Consider the following 19630-nt stretch of genomic DNA (forward strand, 5'->3'; position numbering starts at 1 on the left):
TCCGCTGTGCTCCTGGGCTGTCAGCCCAAAACCCGTCCTCCAGACCCCCTCCACCCCCTCCTGGTGGCCCTAGTTTTGTGTCCCTCCTCCGGACCCCCTCCACCCACCCTGCTTGAGGTTTTTTTTTTAGGGACGTCTGGCATCCGTCCCTTGAGGGGGGGGGGGTTCTGTCAGGATTCTCATGTTATGTCACGTTTGTAGTTTTGTATGTCTGGTTATGGGTGTTTTCCTCCTTGTATATTGTCTGGTCCTTCTTCCTGTGTTGTTCCCCTGTCGTTAGTTTCCCTGGTTTGTCTGATTGTCTTCACCTGTCGCCCATGTGTTTGTCCTCCCCTGCCCGGCTGTTTCTCGTCTTGTGATTACCCCTCCCTGTATTTAGTCTTGTCTCTTCCTGTGTTCAGTGTGGGTTCGTCTTTTGTTGGTGACTGTGTTCCCCGGGGAGTGTTCCGTTTGTCTATATAATCCTTGAAATAAAGGCATTTTCAGCGTTATCTGCATTTGGGTCCTGCTTGCTTCACTCACCGTAAGATTTGTCAGGCTTAATATGTATACCCCCAAAGCTTTTTTCTTATTCAAAATAAGACCGTAACCTAAAGTATTCTTTAATGTTTAAATAAAGCCATATACCGATCGGATCAAATATAAAAGTCAGCCGAATTAGTATTGATACTGCAAGGAGACGTATTGTGTGAAGAGAAATTGAAGATTTTGTTTGATTGCTAATATATTTATGATCCACGTCACATATTCAGTTTCGGCGGCAGTTATTCCTGTTTGTCTAGAAGTCCTCTCACCAGGGCTCTATAAATAGCGAACTACGGCAGATATGTAATATTTAATGCAGCCGAACCGTGTGTTACAATGCCGTTATGTGATGACCTTCAAAGAGAAAAGCAAGCACACTCGGAATAAAGTATTTTATTTTTAAAAAATGTTTTCGGATTTCACATCAACAGGAAGTCCGGTTAACTATAATGTCCGTGCGCAACAATACCCCATCCCATAGATCCGCGGGTGAATAATAATCACCACATTACACACATCCCTTCACATTTAAATTTAAATTTGCATTAAAGTATTTCGTTAGGCCTTCTAAAATGTTTTTTAAATATAATTAGGGTTGTAGTTGAGTTTGTAAATGATTGCGTTGCGCAATCGCACAACGGCATGTCCATTAATTCCCCAACCACACACATGGATTAACATCGATGTAACACATTAATGTAGCCTTTGTTTCTGCTAAAAGAGGTGTCGACCAGCTGGGCCAACAAGAAAATCGGTGAAATCGAGTGTGACTATTAAAAAATAAATAATTATTATATTAATATTGACAATAACAACCGACCGTCGGGGTAGCATTTGCCGGCGAGCGTTCTCATGGCGTCTATTATCAACGCTATGGGAGGTCTATGGGACGCCCTGCCCGTTGAAAACTGACTTCCAAGGGGTACCCTGTACTTAATAGAGTGACGGGTTGGGTGTGAGAACGTGTTGGTCAAACAGCTCTGTGAAATGGAACGAAACCACGGCAGACCATCCAAAACTAGACTCCAACGCCCCCCCAGAACTACACATGCTGGCTATTGTGTTTCGCAACATGTTCTCTATGGCACGTCTCTACTAGGAATTGTAGTTTTAAAAGACGTTTTCGTTTTTCCCAAAATTAGAAGTTGACAGTATTAAACTGTGTACAGCCCTGGAGGTTTAGGCGATAGGAAACAAATTGGTGTGTACAAATTCAAACATGTAATTAGTAAATGGGTGAAAATCGCTTGTATCCATAATGGGCAGCATTAATATATACCCAAATGACAGCTCATTGTTACTTTGTAATTCTACTCCACTACAATTCAGAGGTTAACCTGGTATTTTTACTCCATTACATTTATTTTAGTTACTTTGCAGATTCTGATTAATGATATATGAAATATAAACAACCCTTAAATCAGACTTTAGTTACTTACACCTGAGTCAAATTCAGGGAAAGGTGATTGTCAAGTGCCAACAATCAGGAGAGATATTTGATAGTTGGTGCTTGAGAAGACTAAACATTTATCTGCATACCTCTATAAAGTATATTCATTACTCGTTATTCTCTACTAATAGTTAATTAAAGACTGTATATAATGGCTATTTTGCACATCCCTTTCAAGATTTCAAGATTTTCAAAGGTTTATTGACATATCATATATACACAACCACGGTGTAGTTATGCAATGATGTAAAACTTGGGTCACAGGTTCCTCAACAGTGCATTACAAGACATCTATCAATATGTGTGTATACCTCCACTATTAAACTGTCAAATTCTGCACATTTCTTATACTATCTACATACATAAGAGTATAATTAATGTGTGTAATATCAGTTAAAATAAGTGTTTCAACATAGTTAACATTGCAGGAAAGCAATATATTAGACGTTAAGTACTTTGTCAGGCTTAATATTTATGTGTAGATACCTCCAAAGCTTTTTTCTTATTTAAAAGAAGATCTTAACCTAAAGTATTCTTTAATGTGTTAATAAAGGTTAATTAGATTGTCTGTTTTGCACATCCTCATTAATATCTTTGTACATCTGGCACTAAACAGTTTTATTGTGGAGATCACTTACAGTGTTCTTGATTTTTTATATTCTATATTTCTATCATTGACCTTCTACTTTCCCCCTATTAAAGTATGTACTCTTAATATTTTTTTCATCAAATAACATTATTCAACAAAAATAACATTATTCAACAAAAATAATTAAATAACGTGCTTTAACCACTAGGCGGTGCACACAAGGTACACACAGCCTACTAATAATAACTTTGTATTATTATTAGTGTAGGACACTTATGTATGTATAACATCTTAAGATGTGTAGTTTTATTCATGTTTTTACATAATTTTACAGGATATTGCTATACTATTTCTCATGTTTTACTTCTAACATTAATATCTGATTTGTAAAACATCACAGACAGAAAGGTATGTCCGTCATTTAATGGTAAGCTATTGAAATTGTGATTCCATAGATGTGTCTCCCGTCACCCAAATCCCCTGACTATTCTTTCAACTCAGTATTTGCATTCTTATATTCAAAGAAAATCAGCAATATCTTTTAAAAAAAATGTTTTCGGATTTCATATCGCATTAACACCATATCCCAACATGCATTGCGGCTAAACAATCCAATCACCGGGCTTCTAGCTGAGGATCTTGGGTAATCAGTTCACTGGGTTTGTGTTGTGTATTGCGATGATGCTCGAAATGTCCCTTATAGGCCTACGTCTGTTTCTGGTTACTTTATTTTAAAATTCAGTTCCTGAGAAACGGCTAAAAAGCCCGAGATTATAGAATTAAACAAATAAATAAAAACAAGGATAATTGTGAGTTATTGTTGAGTAAATAACAGTGTGTTATTCAGAAAAGAATAACAAATTAGAAGGGAAAAAAATCCAGATTTCATTATTCTGAGGCTCCGAGCCCTATTTATTTTACTCACGGACGGCAAAAAAAGTCAGACATTATACGATTTAAAATAAAAACAATAATCGTGGCTTGATATTGAGTAAGAACCGGTAAGAACATGTTTTTATGAACCACACAGCTTCCGGTCGACCAAGAACCGACCGGACCAAACGTGGCGTATCATACTGTATGCACGCAAAACTCGGCCTCAGATCTCAATGGGAATGGTTAGCGTATCATATGCACGCAAAATCGGACTTCTGCGTATCTATTGCACTCATTTCCAATGTGTAAAGTCGTCTCATTTGTACGCAGACTGAAGAGAGTGGGTTGGATTACATACTGTACTCTAAACCATATATGAGATGAAGTTACCAAATTATTTTTGATATGTGCTTATTACGAGCAAGACATCTAATCAGCATAAATTGGAAAAAATGTCTTTAGGGCAAAACATTTTTTTTTGCAATTCATAATGATAAGCATGATATAAACGCACCACAAACACACTGAGAGGGACGACAAATATCACACAGCATGAAAACACTTTTATAGCCGAGTCCATAATTACAGAGAACGTTTGCAAAATCTGAGGGAAGCTTTATTTTATGAGAAATACATTCTATAGATGTGACACAAACACTTTGAGTCTGACATTTCTAAGCATCCATTGCATTTTAGAATCTTTTAGTTTTTGCATTATGGTGGCCGTCATTTTAACATAGTTACCTGTTTCATTCTCACTGTGAATGTATGCTACATAAGGAATGCAATAGACAATAATTGCATCAAAAATCACTCTATAAAGTGCTTTGGGTATCCTGACATTGTTGCAAATACAGTTGACAGCATCAGTCCGTTTGGCAAAGTCGGGTGATTCTAAATTAGAGATAAACTGGAACTGTCTTCCAATAAACCCTCAGTGCACAAAGGGCTGGATTGGTGGGTCCAAAATATGGCAACCAAACAAGCTGTTGGCCTACCTTTCCACAAACCGCTGCTTTTAACAGTAAGGACGAACATTAACAATGTAGTCATTTTCATACAAACCATGGCCTTTCCCCAACCCTAGCCAAACCTTAACCTTAATGTGTCAGATCACATAACTTGAGCTCAGGAAATGCTTCTATGTTTCCCTCTGGGTTAACCTTACAAACTTGGTATATAAAAATTAATGTTTTTGATTTACATTGGTATAGAAGATCATTGGTAATCTGTCAGACTACTGTTTTTATTACTTACTCAAATAAGGACTTAGATCCAGCAAACAATTTATAATTTGACCTTGTTTAAATAAGTTAACTTGGGTAATAAGTGCATAATTGCCTGGTTAAGTTTTCCGAACCTAACAAGGCAGCTTTGATAACTATACTTAAAGTGTTTTTGTAATAATTCACGACTCTAACCTTGTTCTTAAAACTGCAAACGTAATCCAGGAGAAAATAGAATTCCTTCGGATAGCAATTGTGGACGCAGATTTACAATAACGTAACTTTGAACATGAGTTAGATATAACTCTGAATATAATAAGAATTTAACTTAAAGTAATATTATGAATATGAAAAATCCTTCATTCAGCTCAGAGAATATTGGGTACAACTATCTCACTCCTTGTCTTAATAAATATATGTATTTTCTTGTTTTCAGGTCATCTTCTGTTCGTAACTCTCTGCACTCCAAGGCCAATTCTGGAGGTAAATCTCCCAGAATGCAACTGTCTCCCAGCAGAGGAGGAGCTCTCTGGTCTTTGCAGCCGGAGACGGTGGAGACTGTCTTCCAGTCGCTGCGCAGAGGACTCAAGTATGTTTACTACTACTACTACTACTACTACTACTACTACTACTACTACTACTACTACTACTACTACTAAAGGGGTTGGGTTACATTATGTATACAAAATGTATTGTAATGCTGCTTATATACTACAAATAGGATTCTGTGGAGGGATAAGTACTCAATGTACACAATGGGTACCAATACAGAAGCAAAGGTGCTTATTATAAAGAGAAATGGCACCTGGTGGTGTTATGGCTGTTATTGCATTATTAGATTGTAGTGATGCATTAACATTACTGTTGCATCAGGTGGAGCTAGTTTGAACTACTTTATATATAGTTAGAAGGTTGAGTTTCCAGTCAAGGGGTCAGGCTCATGTGTTACGGTAGGGGTGGTAAGATGAGTATGGGAGAGAAAAGATACAGTACATTCATTAAAATATATTGTTTCTACTATATAAAAGTGTTACTATTACAATGAAACCATGTGAGAAGTTAAAGGGGAAATGTCTCTTTCTGGTGTGTGCAGGGAGTACCTGGAGGGTCACAAGGCAGAGATGGACTTCCTGTCTTCTCAGCAGAGAGAGACCAAGAGGAACTCCAGACTTGTGAGGACAGAGACAAAGAAACTGAACATGGAGGGGGGGTTCAACTTGTTTTTCAGCTGGTTATGATAATAATGATGTGTTTTCTCTTTACAGGCTTTTCTGTATGATCTGGAGAAGGTAATCTTTGCACCAGATCCGGACACTTTTTCCTACAATCCAACCTGCTCTCATATAGGACAATATAATAGGAAATACACCAGTTTACACACACTGAAAAAAAACTAACCATATTTTTCCCTTCAAAGGAGATCAGAGCTTTGGAGAGATACATACGGAGATTAGAATTTCAACTCAGCAAGGTAAAAAAGTGGATTTTATGTTTTTGCATATGGTAACAGGATTTAGAAAATTGCACAAAATAAGATCTTCAGGCAAACACACATTTATGATACTTAAATGTTTTGTTTAGCGAGATAATTTTCACATATTAACACCACTTTGTGATTTTTAAAGCATGAATACAATTTCCTGAAGGCTCTAAACAAACTACATCTCAGTCGCGTGACGTCACCACCGCTGAGCTAAAGGTGGCTAATGTTCTACGTGATGACATTTAGTAGTCTCATTAAGCCACCGAGCGACCCCAATTTGTGTTGTAGGTGTTGTATGTGATACAACACATACAACAGATGTGCAGCAGCAAGTTTTGTGGAAAAAAATGGAAACTGAATGTGTTTTCGTAATTGAATGTGTATCTGAACAGAGTGTTTGTGTGTGTCTGCAGGTGGAGGAACTGTATGAGACGTATTGTATCCAGTGGAGGCTGTGTCAGGGAGCGGTGAACATGAAGAGAGCCTTCTCCCTGTCTCCCTCCACCAGAGCCTCCAGAGAAAGCCTGCTGGAGCTCAGCCGCAACCACACACTCAGCCTGCAGGTGAGTGCATGCAAAGTGTGTGTGCAAAGTGTGTGTGCAGTGTGTGTGTGTGTGTGTGTGTGTGTGTGTGTGTGTGTGTGTGTGTGTGTGTGTGTGTGTGTGTGTGTGTGTGTGTGTGTGTGTGTGTGTGTGTGTGTGTGTGTGTGTGTGTGTGTGTACTGTATTTTACAATGTACAAGAAGCATGAGGACTTGTTACCAGCCATCTAAAAGTAAAGTAAATATCTCCCTTTAATCTTAAACTGTATATTTTCAGTTTGACTAAGGATGCGTTCTAAGTTGTATTTTATGTGGATGGGAGTTTTCCTCACCAGTAAAATAAATAATTAACATCTTGTACATTTCATTCATTTTAATTTTTTTAAGAAAAAGCCCTTCAGAATCTAAGTTTTGGATATAATATTAAAATACTGGACATGCTGATGCTAAGTTGAACAGCCATTTGTGCTTAGAATACTGAGAAAATTGGGGCGGTTGCCGCTTTAAAATTTGGAGCAAAACCAAACACATTTGTCAAAAAGAGATTCAGTGAAATACTTGAGTTAATTACAAAAATTACAGATGATCACACAAAATAACTATAGGTTACTTGCGTAACCCCAGTTCTCAGAGTAACATGAAGTGAGATGTCTCACTATGGGATGCGCCTCATCCGCGGAGCAAACAGAAGCATCAATCTCATTACGCCAATCCTGATTGGCAGGTGATCTTGACGTCAGCGTCAGGGAATCCACCCACCCTATAAGTAGCTTGCGCTACGCCGCATGCGTCATTCAAAATAAGCACCTCTTCTCGCTTCACCATAGCAAGGAGGGCCGTCTGGTTCGATGTCTCACTATGGGATATTGTAGCTCCCGTATTACCAGATGAGCTTATCTCAAAAATCACCAAACCAACCAGAACTTAACAGGTAGAGCTCTGACACATCAGGGTGCCCAGCACTGCTCGGGCCACACTGGGAGCAGAGACGTCTAGCCTGTAAAAGCGGATAAAAGTGAGCGGCGAGGACCAGCTCGCCGCTGCACAAATGTCTTGGATGGAGATACCCTTGAACAAAGCCCAGGATGTAGCCAGACCACGAGTCGAATGAGCACGCAAACCCGAAGGTGCCTGCAGACCCTGACTCGTGTAAGCCAAAGCAATTGCCTCCACAGAGAGAGAGAGCCGTTGCTTAGTAACAGGCTTGCCCTTCTGAGGGTTAGCCCAGGACACAAAGAGTTGGTCATAACGACGAAACTCTCTTGATCTATCCATATAAGTGAGTAAAGTACAGACTGGACATAGCAAATTCGGCTGCTGTTCCCCGGAGGGACACAGCGGCGAAGGAAATGCCTCAATGTCAATTGGGGTACCTGAACCAACCACCTTAGGATAAAGGCAGGGTTGGGCCTCAGCAACAATCTAGTTTTCCCTGGGGCGAACTAAGTGCATGAAGGATGTACAGATAGCGCATGAATGTTACTGACTTGCTTGGCGGATGCCAGGGCCAGTAACCGCACTGTCTTCAGTGACAAGTGCTTCATGTCAGCGTCTTCCAGAGGTTCAAATGGGGTACGAGCGAGCCCACTGTCAAGTCCCATAAGGTCACCAGTGACCTTGAAACCCTGTGTTTTCAATTAAGTCCTGTGGAAATGATAAAATCACTCCGCCAGGGGATTGAAAAAGAGGTGTGTCCTTCCTAAGACAGCATTCCTCAAAACCCTCCACTTTCAGTCATAAAGAGACCTAGTGGAGGAAGTTTTCGCACTCTGAATAGTGTTCATCACCTTCTGCGGGAGACCCACTGTATTCAGATTGTACCACTCACGGGCCAGGTCCACAAGACGTCCAGAGTTTGGGGTATAGGCGCCAGGGGTGAAAACGCGTACAGGAGGACCGGAGGCCAATCGTGCGCGAGCGCGTCCACGCCTAACGGTGCGTTTCGATCGTGCATTGAAAAGAAAATCTGACAGTGAGCATTTTCTTTTGATGCGCACAGATCCACCTGCGGCTCGGCCGTAACGCACCCACAGCTGGCTCACAATCATTGGATGTAGAGTCCAGTCTGCATATAGTGGTACACCTCTGGACAGTAAGTCTGCCCCGAGGTTCAATACCCCTGGTACGTGCGCCGCTCTCAGAGAGAGGAGACGGCCGCAGCTCCACAAGATCAGTTTGCGTGCCAGCATGTGTAACTGGAGAGAGCGCAAACCCCCTTGTCGGTTTATATACGATATCGTGGTCGTATTGTCAGTCCTCACGAGGACATGGTGTCCCCTGAGAAAAGGCAGAAAGCGTTTTTAGGGTGAGAAACACCGCTAAAAGCTCCAGGTAATTTATGTGCGCCCGCTGGAGGTCTATGCTCCAGAGACCCCTCACCGGGCGACCCTCATAAATACCTCCCCAGCCTGTCAGACATGCGTCCGTGGTGACCACCTTACGTGAAAGGACAGTCCCCATCGATACGCCCCGTACTAGAAAAGTCGGGTGTAGCCAGTGGGGCCGTGCCACTACGCATCTCGCCGCAACCATCACTCTCCGCGTGCCATGACGCGCAGGGTTTAGTCTTAGAGCGGCTACCCAGCGCTGAAACTCCCTCATGTGTAAGAGTCCCAGTCGTACGACCAGAATGGCTGACGCCATGATCCCCAGTAACCGCAGGCATGATCTGAAGAGAACATGTTTGCGCAGCTGGAAATGAGCGAGACAAACTCTGAAAGCTTTCACTCTTTCCGCCGACAAGCGGGCTGTAAAGGGCACCAAGTTTAGGCGTAAACCCAGGAAGAGTACAGTCTGTGCTGGGCACAGCATGCTCTTCTCTGTGTTTATCATGCTTTACGAGGACATTTGTCTGCGTAATAGCCTCCTGTTCCAACTGTGCGAGGAGCAGCCAGTCGTCTAGGTAGGTTGCCCGGCGAATACCCTTTTGTCTCAACGGGGCTATCGCGGCTTCCGTACATCGTACAAACACTCTTGGACTGAGAGACAGCCCGAAGGGAAGTACTCTGTATTCGTAACAGACCCCCTGAAATGCGAACCTCAGATTATTTCTGTGTGGGTAATATACTGAGATATGGAAATACGTATCTTTCAGGTTGACTGATGTAAACCAGTCGTTTTGTCGCACGAGACGCAGCAGAGAAGTGTGAGTGAACATTCTGAATTTGTATCCTTTTAGATACACGTTCAGAGCCCTCAAATCTAGTATTGGCCGAATTCCGTTCCCTCTCCGTTTGGGAACGAGGAAATACTCGGAATAAAAGCTGCTCTGACTCCGCTCGGCGGGTATTATAGATATAGCCTTCATTTCTTGAAGCGAGAGGATCTCTCTTTCTAGAATGTGGACTGACTCCCCCTCGGGCCGAATAAAGAACGCCCGAGAAGCGAGGGGGGGGGGTGACAGTGGGTTGGAGACTGTAGCCCCGTGTTACTGTCTTGAAAACCCAAGCGGACATTGTGAGCATCTTCCACTATTTTCTCCTTAGAGTCAGCGGAGATGTCACGTCTCCTACCCTCAGAGTCTCTATCTTTTGTGTGTTATGGGGCCCTCTAGTGTCTGAACACGGTGGTACCCCATTTCGACAATCCCTACCGGCACTGCGCCTGCACGTGACGGTGGTGGCTTCATAGCCCCAGTCGCCACTGCGCCTGCGCGTGACGATGGTGGCTTCACAACCCCAGTCGTCACTGCGCATGCGCGTGGCGGAGGTGCCTTCACAGACCCGTCCAATGTTCGCCTTTTGAGAGAGGCCGTAGCTGCTCTCAAAAGGGAACAATAGGCGGACCGTTTATTGGTTTTATTGTTTTTTATTGTTTTTTTCCTTTCATTTTTTTGAGCTGCGCCCTCGGCCTGATCCTGGATGCGTCAGCGGAAATGCTTTATACAGAAAAAAACACAACAATATGTCACAGACATGTGATTTCGTGCACTTGAGGATGGCGTTGAGGCATCGCTCGAGGCAGCGGGACATATCTGGAGCTGGGGAACGCAGCTCTGTCACAGAAGGGAGAAGAGGAGGCTGTCAGGTTGCCCGCTTCTTTCTTCCCATCAGGTGGCTGAGGATCTGGGTCGGCTGCGCCTGCACGGCTGCTGCCATAACCGGAGATCTGCTCGGCCAGCTCGCCCTCGTCTTCTGCCTGGGCTGGGGACTCGGGGCGGGCTGTGGCCTCTGCTGCCTCGGTATGTAGAACCGGGCAGGGTGTGAGGCATCTCGGGCGAAGGACTGCCGTGAAACCATTGCGGGTAGCGGCTGGACCCTTCAAGGGAGACAAAGGTGAAGGGCCTCGTCTTCCCTCTTTTTCGACTCGCGTCTCCGCTGCATTGAGACTAGAGCGGAGCCGAAAATACCCTCGGGAACAATAGGCATGTCTAATACATCCTCCTTTTCCCGGTCTGGGAGGTTGGTCAGGTCGAGCCACCTTGCTCTCTCCTGCACCACCATTATGCCCATTATTTTGACCGTGGCCTGGACCGTGCAGCGCTGCACCCGGAGGCAAAAGTCTGTGATCGCTGCGATCTCGTCCCATATGGCCAGCCCAGATTCGCTCGACAGATCCCCGCAGAGCTCTGCCTGTTAGGCAGTTAGCAGTGAGGAAATGTTGAGTGCCCTGGCGGACAGCGCTGCGGCCTTGTAGGCCCGATTAGCCAACGCGGACTGCTATCGGTCCGCCTTCACCGGTAGCGTGGGGTTCCTGCTTGGTGTCGGAGCAAGCCTCGGTTGGAGGTGAGCTGCCACCAGCGGTTCCAGGGGCGGTATGCGGAGCAGGCCGAGCCTCTCCATACCGTCACAGTCCAGGGAGGAGGCACCCTGGATTGGGGCCTTATTGCTGAAGGGACGGTCTCTCCAGGAGACCGATACCTCGTCCAGCATCTCCGGGAAGAATGGAAGGAGTTGCCTCTTTCTCCTCGCTGCACAGTTTTCCCCTCGTAGCGGGACCTAGAGGTCTCCTTGGCCACCTCAGGCCATGGAATGTCTAGCCTGGACGCGGAACGTTGACACACGGCCTGCAGGTCCATACCCAGACAGGGCGAAGCTGGTGTGCTATCGCCCGGGGGAGCAGCCATCGCTCCTGGCATTGCAGCTTGAGCTGATGGCGTGAAGATGTCCTCTTCCTGCACATCCGAGTCAGAGAGTAGAAACTCAGAGGAATCCTCTTCGTTCTCCACGCATTCCGACTCCAGGACATCATCCGCGAGCGCGGCCATGGTGAGGTCCAGCTGGGAGCCCCAGCTTGGTGTAGCGTGGGGCCCCAATCTCACGTCTCTAGCCGCTACCGAGTTCCAGCCTGACACAGGGCGGGACTCTGGTTTTGCAGCTGCCGCTGTAGATGAGCCCCAGACCGACACAGTGCAGGGTTTAATCTTAGCGGTGGGCGCCCTCGTGTCCTGATAGCCATCCGGCGCATCAGTGTACATGAAGAGGTCCATTCTCGACAAGCTAGCTTGACGCGCTAGCCACCGGCGGAGGCTCTTTCGGGTGAAGCGGGAGCAATGTCCGCACGAGCTGGGGTTGTCAATAGCCTCCTGGGCGTGTTCCAGCCCGAGGCAGGAGGAGCAGACCTGGTGTGTGTCTGTGCCTGAAATGTTCAACCCGCAGTCGCAGAGCCGAGCAACCGAGTTTCTGACTGCTCTGGTGTGAGGGAGAGAGGCGTCCATCTTGCCCACCGTGGTGACGGCGTGGAAAGGGCCCGCTCTCAACAGGAAAGTTGCAGAGGAAAAAAACTTCCAACCCGTCCTTAATCCGGAGAAAAGCGACGGTGTAGATTTATTTCCAAAGAGTATTAACTGGTGTGTTAATAGTCGTTTAATTCCTTTCTTCTCTGGTGTGAGAAGAGAAGAAAAAAGTCCTCGCCGTCGTGGTGTCGATAGCGAGGGAGACAAGCTAGCAACGTGGTGTGCTGCTAGCTTGAAGTCAAAACCTTACCTTTCGATTTCCGGAGAAAATAAAAAAGTTGAGGTCGAATGTGGTACTAACTGGTATGTTAGTACCGACAGTCTTCTTGCAGAAGTATATATAAAAGTAGCCGGCGAGCGCCCGTCGACCGAAGTTAGCTTGGTTCCGTCTGTGGACTGTGTGAGCTAGCCCGGCTACCAATATAGAGATGTGCTCTGAAGCGAGAAGAGGTGTTTGAATGACGCATGCGGCGTAGCGCAAGCTACTTATAGGGGGTGGATTCCCTGACGCTGACGTCAAGATCACCTGCCAATCAGGATTGGCGTAATGAGATTGATGCTTCTGTTTGCTCCGCGGATGAGGCGCATCCCATAGTGAGACATCGAAGGGAGTGTTATGAATGAGAACTATAGTTGTTGTGTAAGAAGCATGATGGAAGCTGCATTTAACTATTAATCAACAGAAGATAAATGTGTAAAAAAGCTTTATGAATGATTTTGGCTGCACTGCAAAATCTAACAACATCATCACTCCAGACAAAAGTTGAGAACAGATTGTAATTGAAAAGTGTCAGCCACTTCTCCGTCATCTCCTCACAGCAGAGGGTTGGTGCTCGCTGCTAATCGTCGTAATGCTGCCAAACCAAATCATCTGGTGTGAGTGATGGGCCCACAGTGATTTTCCTGTAGCAGCCGCATGCTAAGGGTCATTAACAGACAACTGAGGACTCATTCATGCCCTGTCTGTCTGCAGAACATGTATTCTCACACTTTCAAACACATGTTCACAGAGCTATATCTGTTTATTGTCTTATTTAGCTTTTTTTCATACATCACATAATGTCCCTTTTCACATTTCTGCCTTCTGTTTTTCTTACTGCTCAAATGGGTTTTATTTTGTTTGCTCTCACCAGTGGTGGGAGAAATACTAAAATGTAGTATAGTACAAATGAGCAATACCACAATGAAGATTCACTAGTAAAAAGATTTGGTCTGCAAAGCCCTGAAACTCCTCCAATGGACTCCTTTGTTTACTTCTCTAACATAGTGACATCACTATGCAACAATAGTTCTTCCATTGGCTAACGCTGCAACACATCTGACTAGATAGGCTAAGGGGCGGGACATCTCTAAGCGATTGACCAATCACAACAGAGCGGCCAGCTAACCAATCAGGGCAGACTGGGCTCTGGTTATATTTCACACAGGCTCCGCTCTCTACTGGACTCTATGGGTACTACCATGCTATGCGAGCATTCACATACTGAGTTGCATAAACGTAGCCGGCAAATCAGGGCGAGCCTACCTGAATGCGCGTGCAGGCACACAGTATATAAGGCGGCCACGCCTCCTGATCCTGTTATCCTTTTTCTCTTCAGCAATTGAGCAATAACTGATGCATAAAAAGTAAAAACTTTTGAAATAAGAAGAAAGAATTTATCATACCTTCATGGAGTCGCCGCTTCTAGAGACCCGGGCCGGTCATTCGTGCCCTGGCTTAATAGCGGGCGCCGATCCCCACCACCTCTGCTTCAAGTGTTTGGGGGACCAGGATATGGCCGAGGCGGTGCCATTCACGTTCGCCATTCCAGCGGGGCGGATGGCTCCGTTTGCCGGGGAGGAGAATGACGAGGACTTCTCGTTGTTGGGCACTTCCGGGTCCGGCGTCCATGGAAGTCCACCGCCAGGTCTGTCCGCCAGGACTTCCCCCTGGTGATGGCCATGGCGGCGGAGCGTGGCAGCCCATCTGCTCCCAACAGGCAGCGGCTGCAAATAAACATGGGTGTGTTGGGCGTTTCGCCCCCACCTCACCGGATCAGAGCGATTATTTGGCCGCAGCATCAGCCAAATTAATAGCTTGGTCCACGGTGTGGCCGCCGCTGCTTGCCATGTGATGTCCCTGGGGGATCACGCCGCATGGCACTTTCCAAAAAAAGACCTTGATGATCTCTTGGGAGCCCCCAGGTCTACGGAGGGGCTCTTTGGATCGATTTCCTTGGTCACGTCGGTGAGAAGTAGTCGCAGCTTGGCGTGTGCTGCTTTTTGCTCATCCTCAGAGGGCAGAATACTGTCCCACACTCGCCGCCCGGCTGTAACTCCAGTAAAGGAAGCAGCAGGTGGGCGCGCTCAGCCGAGGGGAATAAACAGCAGAAAGTGCTGTCAAAGCACTGTGCGGGTTCAAGAGATGATATTGCCCGCATGCTGTTGTCAGAAAACACACCTTGCCTGGTATAATAGCCCCGATTAATACGTTTTACCGTTGAATGTGAAAACACAGCAGAATCCACCACAGCCTGTTACAGGCCAAAGTGGTTGGGATTCCAGCGATGGTGTGAAGAAAGGAGTCTAGAGCCTATGCCTTGTACGCTGGGCTCTATTCTATCCTATTTACAGTTACTGGTGGACAGGGGGTTTGCTTATTCCACAATTAAAGTGTATACAGCAGCCATTTCATCCTGCCATGAGTGAGCGCAGTGGGACCTGCCGTTGATGCTCGAGGCTCTGGTCACAGAACCATTTGAGCTTCTGGAGTGCTCCTTCCTGAAGGCTCTGTCATTGAAAGCAGCTATGCTGCTTGCCTTGACTTCAGCCAAAAGAGTGTCTGAGCTGACCGCTCTGTCGGTACACCCGAGTTGCCTTTTGATCCGGGGTGACCGTAGCAGGGCGACACTCAGACCGAACCCCTCCTTTGTTCCCAAAAACCTAGGGATTTTGTTCAGGTCGAGGGTTATACAGTTGAACGGCTTTAGTCTTCCACTCCATATTGGGGCAAGGGAGGCTAAATTACACCTCCTCTGCCCGGTGCGTGCGCTGGCATGTTATGTAGAGCGCACGGCTTCCATTAGGCGCACCGAACAGCTGTTTGTGTGCTTTGGGGGGTGTGTGGCCGGTAAAGCTCTGTCCAAGAAGCGCCTGACAGGATGGCTCTGCAAGTGCATCTCACATGCCTACGGACAGGCGGGTAGGGCCTTCCCCACTGGGGTCCGTGCACACTCTACACCGGGTATGGCCGTGTCATCAGCCTTGTTCAACGTGTGGAGGACATATGCATGGCGGCGTCTTGGTCTACGCCAGGCCCCTTCATAAGGTCTTATCTCTTGGACATGTCTGACTCCTTCTCATCCTCGGTGGTTGCTGGTTGCAACACACGACTGGTGAGAGGGGGGGCGCTGTGGGTAAGTAGGCATCTGACCACCCCCCTGGGACATAGTGCGCTTATGTTTTCCCATGCGCCTTAGGGACCCGGGAAACATAGTATGCTGTAAACCCCATACAGGATTGGAGGACGCTCCTCGCCTTCCTCACTATTTTCCATGCACACTCTACAAAAGGTAAGCATGTGTGAGTGTGGGGACCAAAAGCCGGTCAGGGGCCGTGTGATGGGTCGATGTTGTTGAACGACAGGGCGTTTATCCATCAGGGCTCCACTCACTGTACCCATAGGGTCCAGTAGAGGGCGGAGCCTGTGTGAAATATAACGGTGGGTTACATATTGTAACCCTGGTTATATAAGCACAGGCTGAGCCCTCTAACTATGGGCCTTGTCTTTCCTATGCCGCTCGCTGAAGAGTGTGTGGAGGATAGCAGAATCAGGAGGCGTGGCCGCCTTATATACTGTGTGCCTGCGCGTGCATTCAGGTAGGCTCGCCCTGATTGGCCGGCTACTTTTATGCAAATCAGTATGGGAATGCTCGCATAGCATGGTTAAGGGGAGTACCCATAGAGTCCAGTAGAGGGCTCCGCCTGTGCTTATATAACCAGGGTTACAATAGGTAACCCACCGTTTCAGACAGAGGGGGAAAAGAGGTGCTACAGCACATGCAGTAGGAGAAAAATAAAGAGCTTTTTGAACATTAAAGCATGGAGACATGTTTCAGTAGAGGCAAAAAATACAAACATGAACCTTAACATTAGCATATGTCCTCTTTAATGATGCAATGTTATGCTCATCACATGGTAAAGATGGTTATTTTAAATTATTTTATAAACTGCCGGGTACCTTGTGATCATAACCCAAGAAGATCAATTAATTCTCATCTTGTTTTGTGTTTTCTTACCCTAGATCAAAACCTTATCATTATGTTATTTGCTGATTGTACCTTGTATAATTATTCTAAATGTGTAATGAAATGATGGAAAAAAAGTATTAAATAAATTGTAGTGGAGTAGAAAATTGAACTGAGTAACTTGGTTACTTTCCACCCCTGATTCTCTAACACACAGACACACAGAAACTGAGCTTCATAAACACAGAACTCAGTGTTACACATTCTGGTCAGAGAAACCAAACGTAGCCAAGTAGGAAGTGGAGCGAACAGGAGACAACCGTTTCATTACTGACTGTTATGTTTATGTGGGGAAATGGCAGTGCATACATTATTTGAGATATATTTCAAACTCAGACTTCATTCTAGGGACATTTCGGCCAGAGTTGTAGAGCTATTTGTTTAAGCACCGGATTCGCAAAACAGGAGAGTCTGTGAACCAGTCTGCCTTGATCTATGAATTGATGTCTGTGACTCTCACAGTATCTGCTATCTGCAGAGAGCTGTATCTTTTACGCAGCGCCTTCACTGTGTTTACCTTCATTAGAACAGCTGAGCTAGAGATCGAGGCTGCTCCGTTTTAGCCACGCACGCACGCACACACACACACACACACACACACACACACACACACACACACACACACACACACACACACACACACACACACACACACACACACACACACACACACACACACACACACACACACACACACACACACACACACACACACACACACACACACACACACACACACACACACACACACACACACACACACACACACACACACACACACACACACACACACACACACACACCATTACAGATTTTGGTCAGAGAAAAAAAATCCCCCGAAATCCTTTTTGGAACATTTTAAGGTTTTAAGGTTCATGAGGGAACCCCTTTATTCTCCAAGGTAACAGCAATTGGATTAAAAAAGAATCATAGGAGGACACAGATAAGTTATTTTAAAAAAAAGTTAATAACAAATAAAAGCAAAAGAAGGATATGGCAAAACAGAAAGACATAAGGGAGAGAAGAAATATATTAAAATAAGAAAGTATTTATTTACTATTATCATACACTATTGGAACATTTTTCAAGATGAGTACTTGTGTATTTAGTGCTTTTAAGTGTTTTGATGCTCATACATTTCTTATTTCACTTTTACCCAAACATGACCTATACATGTAACAGTATTTCTACACTTGCTATTTTATCTGAATTATTATATCTGAGTACTTCCACCTCCACCTGAGTAACTTGTGGTGAAGTGTATGTAAAATATAAACCCTATGGTATTGTATGGTATTGTCTCTTGTCGGCCCATAAAAGGAACCGTTTATTGGAAATACAATACATTTATTTTTAAATGTGTCCCTCTTGTTACGTTATCTTCTTTTAAAATCAGTGTTTACATGCTACCCCTGACAGAAGCTCCTCTTAATAACTCTGAGTTTTATGTATTTACCACATGTGTTTGAATTTAACTCTGTATTTAGACAGAATATTAATGGTCCTGCAATATTTAGGTGTCACAACCTCTTCAAGAGTCATAAATTGACCACTTTGTTTTGAGTTTTGACTTTAGGCATGAGTTTGACCTGCTGTGTGTGAGGAACAGCCGTGACCTCTTCAAACATCAGAGCACACACAATGCCTCATCTGCGGATCTCTGTTCTTTTTCACACATGTATTACTGAAAAACGATTTCATTGACTCATATAAGTTATTCAGTGTTATTAACATAGGACAATGTTTGTGTAAATGTTTCATAAGAGGCATATTATGCTCATTTTTAGCTTCAAACCTGTAATTTTGGTTTCTACTAACTTGTGTACATGCTTTAATGTTGGATGAACATATTATTTCTCTCATGGTGTTTTCTCTCCATATACATGTATTTACCCTGTGTCTGAAACAATTGCAAGACAATTCTCAAGCCATGAGTGGCGATAATGAGATTGAGGACATCATATTCTGCATGTCACATGAAAGCAAAATCTAAAGGGCTTGTTAAAGCTCATGTTTTCTGATCGAGGGCAGCACACAAGTAACTGACCTGCCTTATTTCAGTTTGTGGGTTTGTAGGCAGAACATATGGAGTCAGGCCACAGTAAAACCTAGGTGGCAAATACACCAACACTAAGGTTAATTAAAACAACGTTCACATGTTCTACATTCAATTCAGGTTATGAGGAAGTTCAGTAAGGGGTTTGACTATCTTTCAGTAAAAGAGGCCAAAAAAATGTGTTTCTGAATATCCAGTGTTGTATCCAGTGCTCTGTACATTAACCTCACATTGGACAGGATGGATGAAAAGTATCAGAATTGTAAGACTATTCAAGGTGCCCTGCTAAAGAATAATTTAGAGTTTTCCCTCTTACTTAATGTTCCTCTCTCTGCAGGACATGTCAGTTATGGAGGGAGAGTTGGAAATCCTCCTTGGAGAGCTAAACATCAAAATGAAAGGTACACACAAACACACACAGACACACACACGTCCACACATTATCTTCCAAATACTGTATGTAACACGTGTTTTCCCTTGCAGGCCTGATCGGGTTTGCTCGACTCTGCCCTGGAGACCAATACGAGGTGAGCCTCTCTTTTCAAACACAAATATCAGATATATTAGTGTTTGTGGTTAGAATAACAATGTGGAACATATTGAGTAGATGCTTCATGAAAAGTGAAGTCTAAATGTTTATTCAAGTTTAGTTAATCAAACATAGGGCTAGAACCAGAGCTAGTACTGTACTGTAGCATAAGGAGGAAGTCAAAGTGCTATGAAGTCATTTGGAGATGATAATATGGGGGATTAGAGGCTTTGCATTTCAACAAATTAAATTAATTCAACTTCAAAATATGTCCATATCATAAAGTTTAAAAGAATGAAGTAGTACAAGTATAGTACTTGATTAATTGTATCAACTAATTTATATCCCACCACTTGGGTGAGGGTCACTTCAAAAACCCATATTTTACTACTTTA

The 19630-nt window shown here is 44.5% G+C and overlaps 1 protein-coding gene across 5 annotated transcripts in view; it reads left to right on the forward strand.

The window, feature by feature from the left end:
• ripor3 (RIPOR family member 3) overlaps nt 1-19630 on the forward strand; it is a 148604-nt gene that overhangs the window by 99850 nt on the left and 29124 nt on the right. For all 5 annotated transcript variants that reach the window (XM_079683331.1, XM_079683327.1, XM_079683329.1 and 2 more), the window contains 7 exons: nt 5103-5255; nt 5760-5838; nt 5932-5955; nt 6084-6137; nt 6563-6712; nt 19044-19107; nt 19190-19233. In XM_079683331.1, the coding sequence (XP_079539457.1) occupies nt 5103-5255; nt 5760-5838; nt 5932-5955; nt 6084-6137; nt 6563-6712; nt 19044-19107; nt 19190-19233 (568 nt within the window). The remainder of the gene's footprint in view (nt 1-5102; nt 5256-5759; nt 5839-5931; nt 5956-6083; nt 6138-6562; nt 6713-19043; nt 19108-19189; nt 19234-19630) is intronic.

Source organism: Notothenia rossii (assembly GCF_949606895.1).
Source record: "Notothenia rossii genome assembly, chromosome: 5".
Classification (NCBI taxonomy): Eukaryota; Metazoa; Chordata; class Actinopteri; order Perciformes; family Nototheniidae; genus Notothenia; species Notothenia rossii.